The sequence below is a fragment of the Mobula birostris genome, chromosome 8 (genome assembly GCF_030028105.1).
Source record: "Mobula birostris isolate sMobBir1 chromosome 8, sMobBir1.hap1, whole genome shotgun sequence".
NCBI lineage: Eukaryota > Metazoa > Chordata > Chondrichthyes > Myliobatiformes > Myliobatidae > Mobula > Mobula birostris.
The window spans coordinates 28,954,067-28,973,574 of record NC_092377.1 but is presented as its reverse complement, the minus strand read 5'-3'; the positions used below and the strand labels follow the sequence as shown (position 1 = coordinate 28,973,574).

At 41.3% G+C, this 19,508-nt stretch overlaps 1 protein-coding gene across 1 annotated transcript in view; it reads right to left on the bottom strand.

The window, feature by feature from the left end:
* The window catches only part of LOC140202164 (ALK tyrosine kinase receptor-like), a 328,364-nt gene that overhangs the window by 278,994 nt on the left and 29,862 nt on the right, over nt 1–19,508 (bottom strand). Inside the window, exons 2-3 of the mRNA XM_072267037.1 lie at nt 7,831–7,925; nt 787–921 (exon numbers count right to left, since the gene is read on the bottom strand). Of these exons, the coding sequence (XP_072123138.1) occupies nt 787–921; nt 7,831–7,925 (230 nt within the window). The remainder of the gene's footprint in view (nt 1–786; nt 922–7,830; nt 7,926–19,508) is intronic.

Here is a 19,508-nt window from a genome sequence, read left to right as displayed (position 1 = left end):
AAGAGAAGTTAAATATACATAAATTAAGTCATATCTGATATTGCTAAATATGCAATTGTACCTTCCAAGACCTAACAATTTCAGTTGCTTTAATACCAAGAACATTTCATAACAAAGCTAATTCTTTACCATCTGTTATATACAGAGGCAGAAATTTCTGCTGAACCACTGGGACAACTGACCTAGGGATTAGCTGAGTGGTAACACAAGAAACAGCAGAATCTCGGAATCTGGAGAAACAAACAGCCTGCCGGAGGAACTGCCCAATAGAGCAGCGTCTACAGGGATGGGGGACAGGAACTGCCAACATTTTGGATCAAACACTGAGGCTATCCTGATGCAGGGTTTCCTTGGCTCCACCTCCCCATAGATGCTGCTCAACCAGCTGAGTTCTTCCAGTTGTCTATTAATTGCATGGCTGCTGCATGAATAGATGTATCAATCCTGGCTCAAGTTACATAGGCTGCAGACTAAACTTACTATAGGTCATATTCTAAGACAATCTTTATTTAAATATATACTTATGTTACTAATGACAATCATTTTATTATGTGCTTGTGGGAAAATCTTGAGAAATGACTTCTCAGATTTCTTTTCAATATAAATTGTTAAACCAGGTATGATTTCTGGACACAAATGTCCTTTCGACATAAGATTCATTGTACTCAAAAGCTGCTGTAAAATCAGCAAGTGTCATTGTTATAAATGGAAAATAAAACACACTATCAAGTTATTATTGCAAAAACAGTATTCTGAAATGCCATAATTATTTCGTGTTGTTCATACCTGTTGACCCACTGACTTGAGCTCCTTCTTGCGTCTTCTTGCTGGCTGCCACAACAGTTTTGTTTATAAAGGCTTGCCCTAACAGATGCTGGCTTGGACTGGCAGAATCATTTCTGGATGCGTTGTCTGCACTACCTATTGAAAGAGGACCAAGAAAAAAAACAATAAGAACATGCAATGTTTAAGAGAATTACAGGAAAGACCAGAGATAAACTATCAGAATACTACCAACAGCATTTATCTGTTATTAGATCTGATGGACATTCAAAGAGACATAACTATAAATCACTTGGTTTAGATTTCTTCACTAATCCATTGTACAAAGCACAATCATCTTCAGCATCAGCCAAGAAAACTTATTGGACAGGTTGTCCCTCTCCAGGCTTCAATCTCCAGACAGATTTCATCACTTTTCCTCTATCTGGTTATTAATCAGGAGTATTATTCAGCACTCTCCATTTGCTGGGACAGGCTGCTCCAATAATATTTAAGAATCCCTACCGTCTAGCATTAGGCAGCCCATTTATTAACACCCTACCCATCAGCACAGTCATTCAATCTGTTGCTCAGCAAAATGTTGTGGATGCAATCTGCACCACTGATAAGAAGCATTACAGCAACCCAGCAATACACCTTAACAGTGCTTAACACATGACTTCAATCTTCTAGAAGGGTAGCAGGCATATGTTAACAGGTTCATCTTAACTTGCTCTCATGAATCTGCCTTGGCGATCAATAACTATTGCTTTATTGGGACATGGCCAAACTCCTGGAACTTCCTATCTAACAGCACCATGGGAATACGTTCTTCTTCAGCACTCCCTCGGGATCGTGCATGACTTGCTTCTACCCCAATTTGTGGGTTTTGAAATGGTTAATAAGTCCAATGTAAGAACTTCAGATTGTTCCTTAGGTGGTCATGAGGTAGCTAATGATACGGGGGGGGGGGGGGTGAGCTGTTTGTGAAGTGGTGTATTCCTTTTGCCATTTGCTATGTTTTTCTTAGTGTATGACCTTGAGGTTCTCAGTATCATCCCAAATGCTCCTTCGCAGTCATGACTGGAGGTTTGCAGAAGTTAGTGCAGATGTTACACTTGCAAAGGTGTTTAACCCCAGGCAGCAGTGAATTTAGAAGGGCGCTAAATGTCAGACTTGCCAACGATAACACGTCCTAGGAATAAACATCAATGAAAATTAGATGAGAACCAATTGGCTCCAGCCAAGAGACATTGGGATTGATTGGAAGTTCAGGCATGATATAAGCAGAGAACCTTCCTGGCCCTGCCACCAAAATGCTCAGTCCATTCAGAATCCCTGTAGTAAACTGCAGTGACTAAATGATTGGCTGCTGCAGCTGACTGACGCCAGGTGGATTAATTAATGATAGTGGCCTTCAACTACGATGTTTTTCCTGTCTCTGTTGCTAACATTACAGCAGTTAGTACCAAGCAATGATTACCCTGATTTGGACTGGTAAATTATAAAAACACATAAGATCCCCACCATCCAGGCCATGCCAATTTTCCGCAGGTACCATCAGACAGGAGGTCTTAAGGCGCATGCATACCACCAAGAACAACTGCTGCCCTTCAACCGTTTGGATATTGCACCAATCTACAAAACCCTATTGACTACAGTTCAGCAACACTGAATATTTTGACCACTTTGCACTAAAATGGACTTTGATTTGTTTTGTTCTAATTCTGGTTCCTTATTAAAAATTGTGCATAATTTATGTATAATTTGTTTTTCTTCTGAGTGCTGCTTATCTGATGCCATGGGCCTGTGATGCTGCTGCAAGCAAGTTTTTCATTGCACCTCTGCATAAATGTATTGTGTACATGACCACAAACTTAACTTTGAATCCTTAAGCAACACGAGGGTTTGGAAGTGATAGTTTTCTTGCAATACTTTGAAAATGGTTTATAATCACCACTTTCCAAATATTTGTCTGGCAACAGATTAAGGCACTTAACACATCCATCTCGAATTACAAATATTGGCCTTCTGTTCATCTACATAAATATCAACCTTTATAAAGGTGATACCCAAAGCATTTCTTCTTTTGTTGTCGTATTTTTGGCACAATTTTTGTGCTTTTAAGTTGAGGGCCATCAGTGTTTTGGAATAGTGTAGCTTGATCCTAAATAATTTATTTGGATCGGCTGAATGTGGAAAAAGACGACTCACATAGTTATTGTGTTTTAAGTTTCAATTAACAGTTTATGAGTGAACCAGTTTATAGTCTACTTTCATTATCTGGATTTTTTAAATTCTACTTTTGTTGAATTTCTATTTTGCTTTTCCTTCACAATAAATAGAGCACATAGTTGCAGTACACCTTTTTTTTCTAATTCCTTGTCAATCATCCATGTTCTTAATTGTTCATTGTTAAGAAGATCAGCTCCAATTAATTTTCACTGTCAATTTAGCTTAATTTAAGGCTACTGCTGTGGCCATCAATCATAGGCTTCTCTAGTTTTGAAAATCTGAGCAATAAATTCAAATTGCACATAAACACATATTGGGGACTCATGTCCATAAGCCCCTGCGAGGTTATCAAGATTATTGCACATGCATCTTGTGCAAAGACTTGTGTACTTAAACCTTAATGTACAGCAAACATGAGTAATTTCAGGAACCAATACACTAGAAGAAAATAGTTTGTGATAAATGTTAGGCTGCAGCTTTTAAAAGACAAATGGAGACTAATTTCATCAATGCTTGAAGGCGATATATAAGAATGGCAAGACAGACACAAAAACAGGAACCCTGCCTCTATCACTAATTAGACATTCTTAATGGAAGAGGTGGTTACCAAGATTCTGTCTCTACATCTTCAGCTGCCTTGAAAACACAACTGTGTAGAAATGATGAAAGTATTGGAAGTGGTGGCCAGAGAGGTCATAGCAACCAGCAATATCCCATACTGTCAGATCTCAATGCCTCAAGAATGAGTTCACAGGAACATTTCATTGCAAGCTGTAACAAATCCCATCTGCCAACTACTACAGAAAAAAAAAATGCAATCACATGCTGCTCCGCTGACAACAATCTTTACTAATCAACACTCCCACCCAATAACTCATATATCGTACAGAACACTCACACACAACACTCAAGGCAATCATTTTCACAATGCCTGTCACCTGTGTATCCATGAATTGACTTTGAGCTGTCCTGAACTAAAGTTTAATGTTACACTGAGATCCAGACATTAACATGCTACTGTTCTCCTAAGTAGTAGTCAAAAGAGTGGGGAGAGAATTGTGTAGGGCGTTAACATCGGTTGTACTAAATAGCCTGTTTCTGTGCTGTGGAAAATATATCGATATAGATCTCTATTCGGATAACTGAAAGTGGAAGATCAACTAGAGTTCTGTTCCACTGGACTACAACATAATTTCAGCTGTCGCATATTTTGTGTGGCTGAACATTAGAAATATTCAATGAGATAGACACCTCATTTAACTCCCAATTTTGGAAAGACAAATTGAAACCACTTCCTGATGTTTTGCCATGCAGAGTGTAGTTGTTGAAGGATGTTTGTGAAATGTAAATCTAGCACTGCCTGGGAATCAGTTGTGGCACTAGCTGATTTAAAGGAGATCGGCAAATAACCTGGGAAATGAAATATTTCAGCCAGAAATAAAAGCAGTCACTTTATGGCTTTCTATGCTTTATTTTATTGGTGTTGTGAATCTCAGTGGCAAATATTCATTTTTATATGTCTCTAACACTATTACTTGCAGCAGATGAGTTCTCTGCTATAAATCTCTCTATTGAAATCGTCTGGGGAAAAAAAAAATGATGAGGTGGAACAAGCCATGGAATAGCATGCCCTTAAACCAGGCCTCTCCAGATCTAGTCAACACACTGGGGCCTTCTCAAATTCTGGCAGAAAATTGGTCCTTTTAGAACCTGATCCACTGCAGCAGACCAGTAATTTGTGTGAGTGTCTGACCATACACAACTGAATCTTCCTCAGAAACACCAGATTTGTGCTCTGAACTTAATTACTGGGATGGTGGACTTCTTGGTTTCCCATACCAGATAAGATGGAGTATATTTCTCATTACATATGCGGAAGCCATTTTGCTGTCTTGTCTATGGGGCCTCAAAGTAATTCTATTAGTCTCCTTCACTCATTTATTTTCCCTGTAAACAATTCCCTCTCTCCCATGTTCCAATCAACCAACAGATGAGGTAATTTACAGCAATCAGTTAGCTAGCAAATGGCACATCTTTGTGATCTGGGAGGAAAGCACATCACCTGGAGGAAATTCTCACTCTCACAGGGAGATGGTGGGCAATACCTTTGAAAGGATTGAATTCTAGTCTCTGGAGTTGTTAGGCAGCAGTCCTAAATACTGGAGATGAGTGCTTGATGGTCAGCAAGGATGTGGCGAGTGTCTTCCGTGCCAACCATCGAGTATTCACCACCAGCGATCAGCACTCTGACTTTATAGGACAAGTTCCTGCCGTTTGATTATAGACAAGCAGAATGTAAAAATCATAAGGGTGAAAGAGTGAAAAGAAATGGTACACCATGTCAGTAGTCCCCAGCATGTGTGCCCAGCGATATAACGGGACATCACCTCTTCAAGAATCTATGTCAATGTTATAAATATTGATCTATCAGTTTCACACATTTATTTTGTAGTTCTTTCGTAAATGCTACCTGCAATAATTTGGAAAAACAGATCTACGGCTTTGCTGAGGAAATAAATTTAGGACTTTAAATTTCTGTCTGTTTTTTTAAGCTGAGACTGACAGAATGCAAGTTTAAGGAAATGTAGAATATAAGGGGGCATTTGGCTGATGAGGCTTAACAGACTTAACAGACATTTCTGCTGAAAATCAAAGTAAACAGTTTCAGCATATTAGCATTAATCCACAGTAATGTGATATCTTCAATGTATTCCAATAAATTGTTTTACTTGATTCATATTCATATCAATTTGAATGTTTTATTTTTATTAAACAAGTTGAAATTGTTTACGGTATAATGGATATATGTCTATCTTATTATAGATACAGCTATTATAAGACTATAATTACAGAACCAGAAGTATAATTTTGAAAAAGCTCTTATGTGTCCAAACTAGGATTTTAACTGTGATTTAATCAGTTTCAGAAATCAGGTCTCCCATGCAAAATAGCTGACTGCCCATGGAATACTTGTTTCAAACTTCAGACAGCTTTACTTTGTTTACCAAATAATATTGCTACTTTCCATTGGACCAGTTCCATATTTAACACTTCCAGAATGCACAGCAGGAAAATAACTACCCTCAAAGATTGAATGCACTTTTTTGTAGTAGTTAATGATATTTATTTTCGTTTACCTTTTTATGCTCATCAACTTCAGAGCTGTCAGATACTGGGGTGTGAAACTAGATCCACAGAAGGAGACTTCTCAGTGAAGGACCTCAAGTCACAACTCAGAAGAGTTACATATTGCTTCACACTTCAATGGTGCCTATCATCTCTCCAAAAATGACTGCCAAATTGTGCGTATTAATGAAGAGTTCTCTGCTGTGCAGCTATTGGTGGAATTACAACCTTACGCAGTATTCTAACGTCTATAGACTATAGAGGGGTACAGCATAGAAAGAGGCTCATTAGCCCACCTAGTCCACGCTAAAACCATTTAAACAGCCTACTCCTATCAACCTGCACTAGGACCATAGCCCTCCAAATCCCTACCATCCATGTACCTATCCGAACTTCTCTTAAACGTTGAACTCGAGCTTGCATGTACCACTCGTGCTGGCAGCTCATTCCACACTCTCATGGCCTTCTGAGTGAAGAATTTTGCCCTCGTGCTCCCCTTAAACTTCTCACCTTTCACCCTTAACCCATGACCTCTGGCTGTAGCCCCAGCCAACCTCAGTGGAAAAAGCCTGTTTGCATTTGCCCTGTGTATACTCTTCAAAAATTCTCTGGTGACTCAGCCATAGGTGGGTGTATAAAAGAAGGACAGGAGGATGAATACAGGGCCCTGGTGGAGGACTTTGCCAAATGGAGCAAGCTGAATCATCTACAGCTCAACATCAGTAAGGCGAAGGAGATGGTGATGGACTTCAGAAGACTAAGCCTGCGCTGCTCCCTGTTACTATTGCTGATGAGAACATAGATGTGGTGAAGAACCACAAGTACCTGGGGCTGCACCTGGATGACAGACTTGCATTAAACACCAACACAGAGGCTGTGTACAAGAAGGACAAGAGTTGCCCCTACATTCTGAGGAGACTGAGGTCCTTTGGAGTATGTAGCCCTCTCCTTTACATGTTCTACCAGCCTGTTGTCACCAGTATAATCTTCTATATGGTGGTGTGCTGGGGCAATGGCATCAACGTGGGTGATGCCAACAGTCTCGATAACCTGGGTAGAATGGCTGGTTCTGTTATAGGAGTCAAGCTGGACACACTGGAGGCTGTGGTAGAACAAAGGTCCTTACAGAAATTCTGGCAATTCTGGACAATATTTCTCACCTTCTGCAAGCCACCTAGGCTGACAGAGAAGCACTTTTAGTAATGGACTAAGAGAACTGAGCTGCTCCAAAGAGTGCTATATGAGGTCATTCTTACCCTCAGCCATTAGGCTTTACAATGAGACAACCTATAGCTAGAGAAGTGATAACCACCCCCCCCCCCCCACCATGTTAGACTGTTTGAGGTAACTTATCTTTTATTCTTTCTTACTTCTCTTCTAATATTTGTATATCTGTGCACTTGTAATGCTACTGTGACACTAATTTCCTTTGGAATCAATAAAGTAGATATCTATCTATAATTTTATATACCTATGGATGAAGGAAGCTTCTGCACAAACACAAGCCCATCACAGTTATCAAAAATAGGCCCACAGATAATGGTCCAACCCACTGTTCCCTATTATTTCACTTCTTAGTCTTTTTCATTTCTCCTTGTACCATCAAATGGCAGGCTGTAGTTGCCTCTATAGTTATCATTCAAGGATGCATGATTTGTTATAGATCCAGTATTATTAAACAGAAAAAGAGGTGATAATTATACTCACTTGTTAGATAACAGTCAAGACTGAGTGTCACATTATCCAGTGCAATGACTGCACTTGATTCTTCAGTCCATGCAGTGTTCAGCTGTAACCAGAACCTGTGAAAGCAACAATTATCTGGATGTAAGTGATGTTTTCTTCTGCAGTAAAATCTCAGGTCACAATAAGGTCTTCAAAGGTTGCTGTCACTACGGTTTTTTGTTTTAAAAAGAAAGAGCACCACTTGAGGATTAGCACATTCAAATGGCCTCAGGCCAAAACATCCTGCCTTCATTGAACAGTAGAGCAAATAAAGACAGCCACACTCCAATGTAAAATTACAAGAAATTGACAAAATGTGGTATTTGTTAAACTAACAGAACAATCATTCAATTACTCACATAAAATCCAGGTTCTAAATGGCATTATAAATATTACTGATTTTTATTGGCTATGGTTAAGCAAGAACAGAATACTTATTTTGTCTCCTTGCTAGATTAATGTTTCCTCTGGGAACTCAGTAACGGATTGTTCTGAGGGTCAACTGAAGACCTGTCATCTTACAAAAAAGGAGAACATATAAAGGCTACTTTGAGTAAAGCACCAATCCATTCCCATCAGTTGTTGTCAGCTCCAGCTATGTATTCTATCCCCTCCATCTCTTGAATATAATGGTACTAAACTTCTTCATTCTAATGCTCCATGTGCCCTAGTAATGGGGGCATAAGGAAACCCTATTCAAGGAGGGGTCTTCAACATGTTGTGAATGATGTCACTACCATGATGTACATAGCTCCACCATCAACTCATCGGGATCATGACGACTTTCACCAGTCCTTCAAGGAAACTGGACATTAGACGTGACTGAGATGAGAAAATTTGTAGATGCTGGAAATCCAAAGCAACACACACAAAATGCAGGAGGAACTCAGCAGGCCAGGCAGCATCTATGGAAAAGAGTGAACAGTCGACGTTTCGGGCTGAGACCCTTCATCAGCACATTAGAGGCTGACCTGGTCCTTCAAACCACTATTGTGAGGGACGTAAAAGTCTCCTGGGAATTTGCAAAGGTAGCAAACTGTATCCTGACATAGCAGGGTGCCAAGAGTTGCAATCAATTTGGGAAACATTTGTCACATCAACCAGCAGGCTTTTGCTTATTAGTCTGTGCTGCTCTGGAAATTCAAGCTTTTAGTTTTTTGCTTTTTTTTCCCCCCATATTGCTGGGAACTAAGCTCTTGAACACTACTTATGCATGTAGCACACACACTATCCCTGAATTCCTGTTTTCAGACACAATCAAATATTTTTCCTTTCACCAGTTATCGAGCAGCCCACACTGCCTGCACCCCCCTTTTCCTACCACTCCTGGTACATATAGGTTCAATCCCTTTGTTCATTTTCTCCATTTCCTCCTTTCTCCCTTACCCCATTCCCTTGAATTTTTATTTCTCCCCACCTCATTCAATCTGCCAACCACTCACACACATAACCACTTGGGTTTTTTTCTCTTGCCTTACCTTTCTCCCCCATCTGGTTTGATTCTTCCCTTACCTGGTTCCACTTAACACCTTCAAGCTTCGACCTCCCTCTTATCCTCCTCCCACTGACTCTGTCCACTCAATTTTTCCCCCTTCATCTCTTTCCACCCACCACCCACCAGTCTCGGTATCAAAACTCCCCCAACCTTTGTCTGGCTCCATCTGTGCATTATTGCCCACCTCACATACCAGACCTCATTTCACCTCTCTCTTTCCCCTTTAGTAGGCTGTCTATCTTCCCTTTACACTCTGGGTCCTGATGTAGGGTCTTGAACTTCCTCTGTATTGAGGAGAGGTCGTCTATTGTGTCTGGTGCTCCCAATGTGGCCTCCTATACATTGATGAGGCCCATTGAAAACTGGGGGACCGTTTCATTGAGCAGCGCTACACCAGCCACCAAAACCTCCCAGTGGCCAAACATTTTAATTCCAGTTCCCATTCTGACATTTCAGTCCACGGTCTCCTCTTGGGTCAGATGAGGCCACACTCGGGGTGGAAGAGCAACACCTTACATTCTGTCCGAGTACCCCTCCAAACTGATGGCATGAATATTGATTTCTCCTTCCAGTAAAAAAATTCCCTCCTTCTCCCTTCTTCTTCTATTTCCCCACTCTGACCTCTCAGCTCTTCTCACCTGACTATACTCTGACCTCTTTGCTCTTCTCACCTGCCTATCACCTCCCTCTGGGTCCCCTCCTCTTTTCTAATCCCCTACAGTTCCCTCTCCTCTCCTCTCCTCTCTCACTTCCCTTCTTCTCCAGCCCTTTATCTTTCTTACTCACCTGGCTTCACCTATCACCATCTCTCTATGCTTCCCACCTATCCACAACCTCCCCCCCCCATATTGTTATTCTATCCTCCCCTTTCCTTTCCAGTCCTGAAGAAGAGTGTCAGCCTGAAATATCAAGCATTTATTCATTTCCATGGATGCTGCCTGACCTGCTGAGTTTCTCCAGCACTTTATATCTGTTGCTTTGGATTTCCAGCAACTTTTTGACCCAAAATATCCCTTTGTCTCCTTGGAGACTGACTGACCCACTGAGTTTCTCCAACAGTTTATTTTGTTTCCACTTTCCCTTGTATTCTACACTGATTGAAAATTGTCATTGTTTGTACATTGCATAAAACGTGCAGCACAAGAAGAGCCCAGGAATTTTTTTGTTGTCCGTTCACTAAGCAATACTCTCTCATTGCATCAATCTTACCTGTGCATCTTTCCTATTATTTTATTTAATCTCATTTCTTTTTCAGTGTATCTACATGTTGAAACCACATCCTACAAAAATTAATTCCACATTCTAACCACTCCCTTTAAACAAAGCATTGCTCGGTTTAGATTTGTAGCTTGCATTTTCGTGTCCACAAGTTTCTGAACCTCCAGAAGTGTAAACACTTCTATCCTGCTCAGTTAGTTCTTTATTTTAAAAGCCACCATCACACACCCTCCTTTAAATAAAGCTGCTAAGCAGCTTAACTTTCCCTTTTTAATTAATAACTCAGTTTTAGTACCACCCTTTTAAATCTTCCTTTGTTCTTTCTCCAATGTTCCCAAATCACCTTTATTGTAGGCAGATCAAGCTCTGTATTTTATTTGTGGCTTAAACAATGTCCTATGGAAGTTTAAATGAATTTCACCTCTTTTGAATTCTATAACCCAAGAAATAAATCCAAATGCCTTCTTGAATTTTGTAATTGCTTCACTGGATCCCTTAATCAGCTTCTTCCTAAAATGCTGAAAATGTTATTCCATATTGTAATATTCACGAAAGGGGTGAATACAGGTCTGAAGGTGTTGAATGCACTCTGTAAAACGGAATATGGAAGATGGATGTAGCACAGCTACAGATTGGCAGGTAGGATGTTGTAGGCATCACTGAATCATGGCTGAAAGGTTACAGCTGGGAGCTTAATGTCCAAGGATACACATTGTATCAAAAGGATAGGCAGGAAGGCAGAGGGGGTGGCGTTGCTCTGTTGGTAAAGAATAAAATCAAATCATTAGAAAGAGGTGACATAGGGCCAGAAGGGGTTGAATCATTGTGGACAGAACTAAGGAACTGCAAAGGTAAGAAGACCCTGATGGGAATCGTATGTGGACCCTCAAACAGTAGTAAGGACGTGGCCTACAAATTACAATGGGGGATAGAAAATGCATTTCAAAAGGGCAATGCTACAATGGTGAAGGGGACTTCAATAGTAGGTAGATTGGGAAAATCAGGTTGATGCCGGATTACAGGGAGGGAATTTCTGGAGGGCCAATGAGATGGCTTTTTAGAGCAGCTCATGGTTGAGCCCACTAGAGGATCAGCTATCCTGGATTGGGTGTTGTGCAATTAACCAGAATTGTTTGGAGATCTTAAGGTAAAAGGACCCTGAGGGGCAAGCGATCATAATAAGATTGAATTCACCCTGAAATTTAAGAAGGACAAGCTGTATCAGTATTAGTCAAGATGGCGCTAAACGGCGACTCATTTGCTTGCATCTTCGGAAACAGTGCTATTTCCATCTTTAATACCTCTATTTTTCCCTTTCAAGGTTCTTTTGAAGACCCTGACCTGGAGTTACACGCTGACTTCGGTTCTTTGTGGGAATGGGACCTGCTCCCAGGTGACAGGACTAGCTGTTATTCAACAAGCCAAGGGTGCAGCCTAAGAGTTTGGCTTGCTTTTGGAGTCCTAGGATCTCGGGGCTCTGGAGACAGGTCAGTGGTCAGTGTCAGTTCAAAGGTCAGTGTCCCGGACTGGTGGGTCGTTGGAGTCAGAAGATCTTTGGCTGTGTGCCCAGAGACCTGAGATCTTTGGGCACCGAGCTCGGAAAAAGTGAAGCAACGGACTTTTAGCATCATAAACCAGCTAGTTGTTTGTTATGTCTCCCCTCTCGATGTGAAATGGAGACATCTCTTTCTCCCTTATTAGGGAGAGAGAGAACATGTGGTATGTCGAATTCCAGGTGAACAATGTAGTCTTTGGAGTACTGCAAGTCTGTGTCTTTTCTATTGCTTTTGTTGCACGTATGAGTGCTCAGTGGCAGGTGCTGATTTTTTTTTTGCTGGTGGGGAGAGGGGGGTTCGTTGCTTGCAGCCACTTCTTGCGGGAGGGAGGGGAGCTGGGGGTTAGTTTGGGGTTCTAACACTTAACTGTCATTCATTCTTTGGGCATTCCTCTGTTTTCATGGAAGGTTGAGAAGAAAAAGCATTTCAGGATGTATATTATATACTGTACATTTCTCTGACATTATATGTACCTTTGAAACCTTTGAGTAAAGGGAATTACAGAGACATGAGAGAGAAGTTGGCCAGATTTAATTGGAAAAGAACACTGGCAGGGATGACAGCAGATCAGCAAAGGTTGGAATTTGTGGAAGCAATTCGGAAGGCACAGGATATGCACATTCCAACGGGGAAGAAGTATTCTAATGAAAAGATGACACAACTGTGGCTAACAAGAGAAGTCAAAGCTAACATAAAAGCCAAAGAGAGGGCATATAATAGAGCAAAAATTAGTGAGAAGTTAGAGGATTAGGAAGCTTTTTAAAAACTAACAGAAGGCAACTAAAAAGCCATTAAGGTAAAGATGGAAGATGAAAGTAAGCTAGCCAATAATACTGAAGAGGATACCAAAAGTTTCTTCAGAAGTGTAAAAGAGAGGTGAGAGTGGATATTGGACTGCTGGAAAACAATACTGGAGAGGTAATAACGGGGGACAATGAAGTGGCAGATGAACTGAATAAGTATTTTGCATCAGTCTTCACTGTGGAAGACACTAGCAGTATGGTGGAAGTTCCAGGTATCAGGGGGCATGAAGTGGGTGAACTTACCATAACTAGAGAGACTAGGGTCTTGGGGAACTGAAAAATCTGAAGGTAGATAAATCACCTGGACCAGGTGGTGTACACCACAGTGTTCAGAAAGTGGCGACTAAAGAGATCATGGAAACATTAGTAATGAACTTTCATGATTCACTAGATTTTGAAATGGTTCTGGAAAACTGGAAAATGGCAAATGTCAATTCACTCTTCAAGAAGGGAGAGAAGCAGAAGAAAGGAAACTATAGGCCAGTTAGTCTGACCTCGGTGGTTGGGAAGATGTTGGAGTCAATTATTAAGGACGATGTCTCAGGGTACTTGGAGGCACATGATGAAATAAGCCATAGTTAGCATGGTTTCCTCAAGGAAAAGTCTTGCCTGACAACTCTGTTGGAATTCTTTGAAGAAATAACAAGCAGGATAGACAAAGGAGAATTGTTTGATGTTGTATTCTTGTTTTTTTCAGAAGGCCTTTGATAAGATGCCTCATATGAGACTGCTTAACCACCTACAAACCCAAGATATTACAGGAAAGATTCTAGCATGGATAAAGCAGTGGCTGACTGGCAGGAGCCAAAGAGTGGGAATAAAGGGAGCCTTTTTTGGCTGGCTGCCAGTGACTAGTGATGTTCTACAGGGGTCCGTGTTTGGAAAGATTCTTTTTATGTTTTATATCAATAATTTAGATGATGGAATTGATGGCTTTGTTGCAAAGTTTGCAGATGATAAGAAGATTGGTGGAGGGGCAGGTAGTTTTGAGGAGGTGGAGAGACTACAGAAGAAGTCAGACAGATTAGGAGAATGGGTAAAGAAATGGTAGGTGGAATATAGTTTTGGAAAGTGTGTGGTCAGGCACTTTGGTAGAAGAAATTAAAGCGTTGACTATTTTCTAAATGGAGAGAAAATACAAACATCTGAGACACAAAGGGACTTGAGAGTCTTTGTGCAAGATTCCCTAAAGATTAACTTGCAGATTGAGTTGTGATCGTGAGAGTAAATGTGATGTTGGCATTCATTTTAAGAGGACTAGAATATAAAAGCAAGGATGAAAAGTTGAAACTTTTTAAAGCATTGGTGAGGCCTCACTTGGAGTACTGTTAGTAGGCTTGGGCCCCTTATCTTAGAAAGCTTATGCTGAAACTGGAGAGGGCTTAAAGGAGAATTCTGAAGACTGAGGGTGACCTCATTGAAACCTTAAAGGTGAAGGGCCTTGATAGAGTGAATGTAGAGAGGATGTTTCCTATGGTGGGAGAGTCTAAGACCAGAGGACACAGCAGCAGAATAGAGAGGCGTCTTTTTACAAATGGAAGTGAGGGGTAATTTCTTTAGCCAGAGAGTGGTGAACTTGTGGAATTCTTTGCCACAGGCAGCTGTGGAGGCCAAGTCTTTATGTATATTTAAGGCAGAGGTTGATAGATTCTTGATTGGTCAGGGCATGAAGGAATATGGGGAGAAGGGTGGAGATTGGGGCCGAGAGAAAAATTGGATCAGCCATGATGAAATGGCAGAGCAGACTCGATGGGCCAAATGGCCTAATTCTGCTTATGGTCTTATTATGTTAGATTTATCCAAGTTAAAATTAAATTTAACTAAGTTGTGCTTTCTAGTATTTTACTGTACCAGTATGGTCGGAGGTGGGGAGTGACCTGTAAACTCAGGTCATTCAGATCATTATCATATCCTTCCTTGCTAACCTTTAATACCACTTTGAGAAGGGGAATGCATAGACCTTTTATGCAAGCACTGAAGCCAAAACAGTCAAAATTGACCAACTACTGTTACGACTGAAATTGGGCACAGTGATTATGCTGTGCAATTAATCTCCAACAGTTGAATGCATAGCCATCAGTACTTCAGCTTAAATGGTGTGTATCCAAGACTACAGCCTCCAGGCACTGCTAACTGCACCACTGACTGGGTGGATTTATCATCAGGACCGTGATCAGTGGTTAGCTCCAGTTAAAGGTAAGTTGTACTGCTTAAAGTTGGCCCTGCATCTCTTCATAGCCACGGAGCACGGTGCAATGTTGCAAGAAATTCAATAGCATCATCTGAATGGCTGAGCCACCTGAGTACAGTGCATATAAAAGTCTTCATTTTACCAAACCCATACTGCTCGGCATTGCCAAGTACCGTTCAGCAACAGTCACATCTACGATTCCTGTAATCCCTTCCCCTTCACAAATAGCACCGCTGAAGGCCTCAGATGTACACACTGCCAGTTCTTTAAAACAATGTCATTCTAATACAATGCATACCACACTGACACACTTCTATTGTTTGACAAGGTGAACATAGCCGGAAGCTGATGGCCAGGCTTGCATACTCCTGTGTTTTCCTCTCTTCCGACGTTACAATCTCACTTGTGCTTCTTTCTCAGTACAGATTATGGAGGATATCAATTTAAACTGGGGTACAAACAGGGCAAGATGGTGATGGTGAAGGCTCGCAACCACTCCATTTCACAAGGACAGAGACTGCAGGGGTGACAAAGACAAGGCTGGGACAAGATTATTCATGGGTTTGATCATTGGGATAGCACTGTACAGATCCTGATGCTTATACTCAAAGGAAGGAATTCCAGTGATTAGATCACTAGGTAAAACAACAGGTTTATACATTTACGGGCGTGTAAGGGAGTGTTACATGTGACTACTGCTGAAAAGGGAATTGAGACTACATTATAAAATTGTCCAGACAAAGGAAGCTATACAGTATTTCATCACATCAATGACTGACTCTCCAAATTTGTGTGACAGTATGGTGTTTATATGTACATTGGCCTAGAATCATAGCACATAGAGCAGTACAGTACAGGAAAAGGCCATTCAGCCCACAATATTGTGCTGAACCAGCTAAAAAACAAGTCAAAAACACCCAAACATTAATCTCTCCTACCTACATCATGTCCATATCTCCCCCTCTTCTCTACATCCATGTGCCTATCTAAACATCACTTAAAAGCCTCTCATGTATTTGCCTCTGCCACCATGATAGGCAGCGAATTCCAGGCATCCACGGCTCTCTGAGTAAAAAAACTTAACCCTTGCATCCCCCTTGAATCTCAATGCACGCCCTCTGGTATTAGACATTTTAAATGTGGGAAATAGATACTTTCTGCCCACTCTATCTATGCCTCTCATAATCATGTAAATCTCTGTCACATCTCCTCTCAGCCTCCGACACTCCAGAAAAAACAACCCAAGTTTATCCAGCCTCTCGTGGTAGCATATGCCCTCTAAACCAGACAGCATCTGGTGGACCTCTTCTGCTCCCTTTTCAAAGCCTCAACATCCTTCCTATAGTGTGGTGGCCAGAACTGTACACAACACTCCAGATGTGACCTAACCAGAGTTTTATAAACTTGCAACATATCCTCCTGACTTTTGAACTCAATGCTTCAACTAATAAAAGCAAGCTTTTTCTATTTACCTTCTTAACCACCTCATCGACCTGTGTAACCACTTTAAAGGAGCTATGAACTTGGATCTCAAGATCTCTCTGCTCAGCGACACGGTTAAGGACCTCACCTTTAACTTTGTGTTGTCCCCTTGCATTTGCCCTACGAAGGTGCAACACCTCACGTTTATCTGGGTTAAACCCCATTTACCATTTCTCAGCACATACCTGCAACTGATCTATATTGTACGGCATTCTTTGCCATTCTTCTACACTACCCACAACTCCACTAATCTTGGTATCATCTGCAAGTTTACTCATCCATCCATCTACATTTTCATCCAGGTCATTTATATACATCACAAACAGCGGAGGTCACAGCGCGAATCCCTGTGGAACTCCACTAATTACAGACCTCCAGCTCAAGTAAGTCTATTCAACCACTACCCTCTGTCTTCTAAGTGCAAGGCAGTTCTGAATCCAAATAGTCAATTAATTCTCTGGATTAGCCTCTCATGAGGGGCATTGTCAAACACCTTACTCAAATCCACGAAGAAACATCCACTGCCCTACCTTCATTAATCTCTCTCGTCACTTTGTCAGAAAACCCAGTCAAGTTGGTAAGACATGACCTGCCCCACACAAAGCCATGCTGGCTCTCCCTAATTAGTTCATGGGTTTCCAAATGTTCATATGTCCTATGGTTAAGAATTCTTACTAGCAATTTCCCTACAACTGACATGAGACTTACCAGTCTACAGTTCCTAGAATTTCCCCTTGTTGTCTTCTTAAAGAAAAGTACAACTTTAGCCACTGGCCAGTTCCCTGGGACCTCACCTTTGGCTGGAGAGGGCACAAAGGTACTGGATTAGGGCCAGCAATCTTGTTTCCTGCCACCTTCAATAACCTGGGCCAAATCCCATCAGGCCCTAGGATTTAAACATTTTAATACTTATTAGAAGGCCCAACATTTCCTCCTCCTTGACCTCGAAACACCCTAATGTATTTATACACTCAGCATTGATCTCCTAGTCCTCCATAACATTTTACTTGGTAAATACTGAAGCCAAGAACTCATTAAGTACCTCACTCATATCCTCTTCATCCAAGCAAATGTTCCCCTCTCTATCCTCGAGTCATCCTACCCTCTCCCCAGTTATCATTTTACTCTTGATGTATGTCTAAATGCCTGGGATTCACCTTAGTCCTACTTAACAAGGGCTTTTCATGGTTCCTCCTGGCTTTGTTAATTGCCTTCTTTAGTTCTCTTCTGGCTTCTTTATACTCATATGCTTCATTTGATCTTAACTTCTGAAGCTTTACATACTTCTTCTTCTTCTTCGTGACTAAATTCATCACTCCTCTAGACATCCAAGGTTCTCTTATCTTTCCATCTCTGCCCTTCCTTCTAATGGGAACATATCTTTCCTCTACTCTGTGCAATTGATCTTTAAGCACATTCCACATGTCTGCTGTGGATTTGCCAGAGAAAATGTGCTCCCAATTAACGCTTCTTAGTTCTTGCCCAGTGCCCTCCTCCAATTTAAAACTCTCCCACAAGGATTATACCTATCCTTATCTATAGTATCCTGAAAGTTAAGAAGTTGTGGTCACTGTTCCCTAACAGTTCACCCACTGAAAAGTCAGTCATCTGGCCAGGCTCGTTACCCAACACTAGGTCCAGTACGGCCTCTCCTCTCGTTGGATCATCCACATGTCGACTTAAGAAACCTTCCTGGATATACTGAACAAATTCAGCCCTGGTATACTACGAAGGGCCTAGTTTATATTAGGGAAGTTGAAATCCCCCATGACAACAACACTATTATTCTTATGATTTTTCTTATTCTGATTCCCCAATGTCCTGGTGGCTATTAGGAGGTCTGTAATACAATCCCATCAATGTGATTGCACCCAAAATGGACTCGGTGTCTGACCCCTCCATTATGTCTCCCATGAGTGCAGCTGTGATATTATCCCTGATTAGTAATGCAATTCCACCCCCCTCTTTAACGGTACCACTTCCTCTATCTTTTCTAAAATTTTGAAAACCTAGGACATTAATCACCCATTGCTGCCCCTCTCAAAACCAAGTTTCAGTTATGCCTACAACATCGTAGCTTCATGTACTGATCTATGCTCTAAGTTCATCATCCTTTCCCATAGTACTCATAGAACATAGAAAAGTACGGCACATTACAGACCTGTTGGCCCACAATGTTGTGCCAACCATGTAACCTACTCTAGAAACTGCCCAATGTTTCCCTGCCACATAGCCCTCTATTTTACTAAGCTCCATGTACCTATCCAAGAGTCTCTTAAAAGACCCTATTGTATCCACCTCCATCACTGTCACTGGCAGTGCATTCCACACACCCACCACTCTCTGTGTGAAAAACTTACCTCGGATATCCCCCTTGTACCTACTTCTCAGCACCTTAAAACTATGCACCCTTGTGTTAGGAATTTCAGCCCAGGGAAAAATGCTCTGGCTATCCACAGGATCGATGCCCCTCATCATCTTATACACCTCTTATCAGATTACCTCTCATACTCCTAGCATTAAAATACACACAATTCAAACTCTCCGACCGATCATACCTGTTATTTCCATTTTGCCTTTCAATACTTTCACCGAGATTTACAGTACAGAAGTGGGTCCTAACATGCCACTCAACACTGCTGAGTAAGGTGTCTACAATAATCCCATTTGCCTGCATTAGGCCAGTATCCATCTACTCATTTCCTATCTAAGCACGTGTCTCAAGGCTTTTAAATGTTGTTACTGTAAATTTTCACTACCTCCTCTTGTAGCTTATTCCAAATTTTCAACACATTTTTATGGAAAAGCATACCCCACCTCCAAAACGTCGACAGTATTCTTTTCCATAGATGCTGCCTGGCCTGCTGAGTTCCTCCAGCATTTTGTGTGTGCTCCCCACCCCTCAGAGCTCCTTT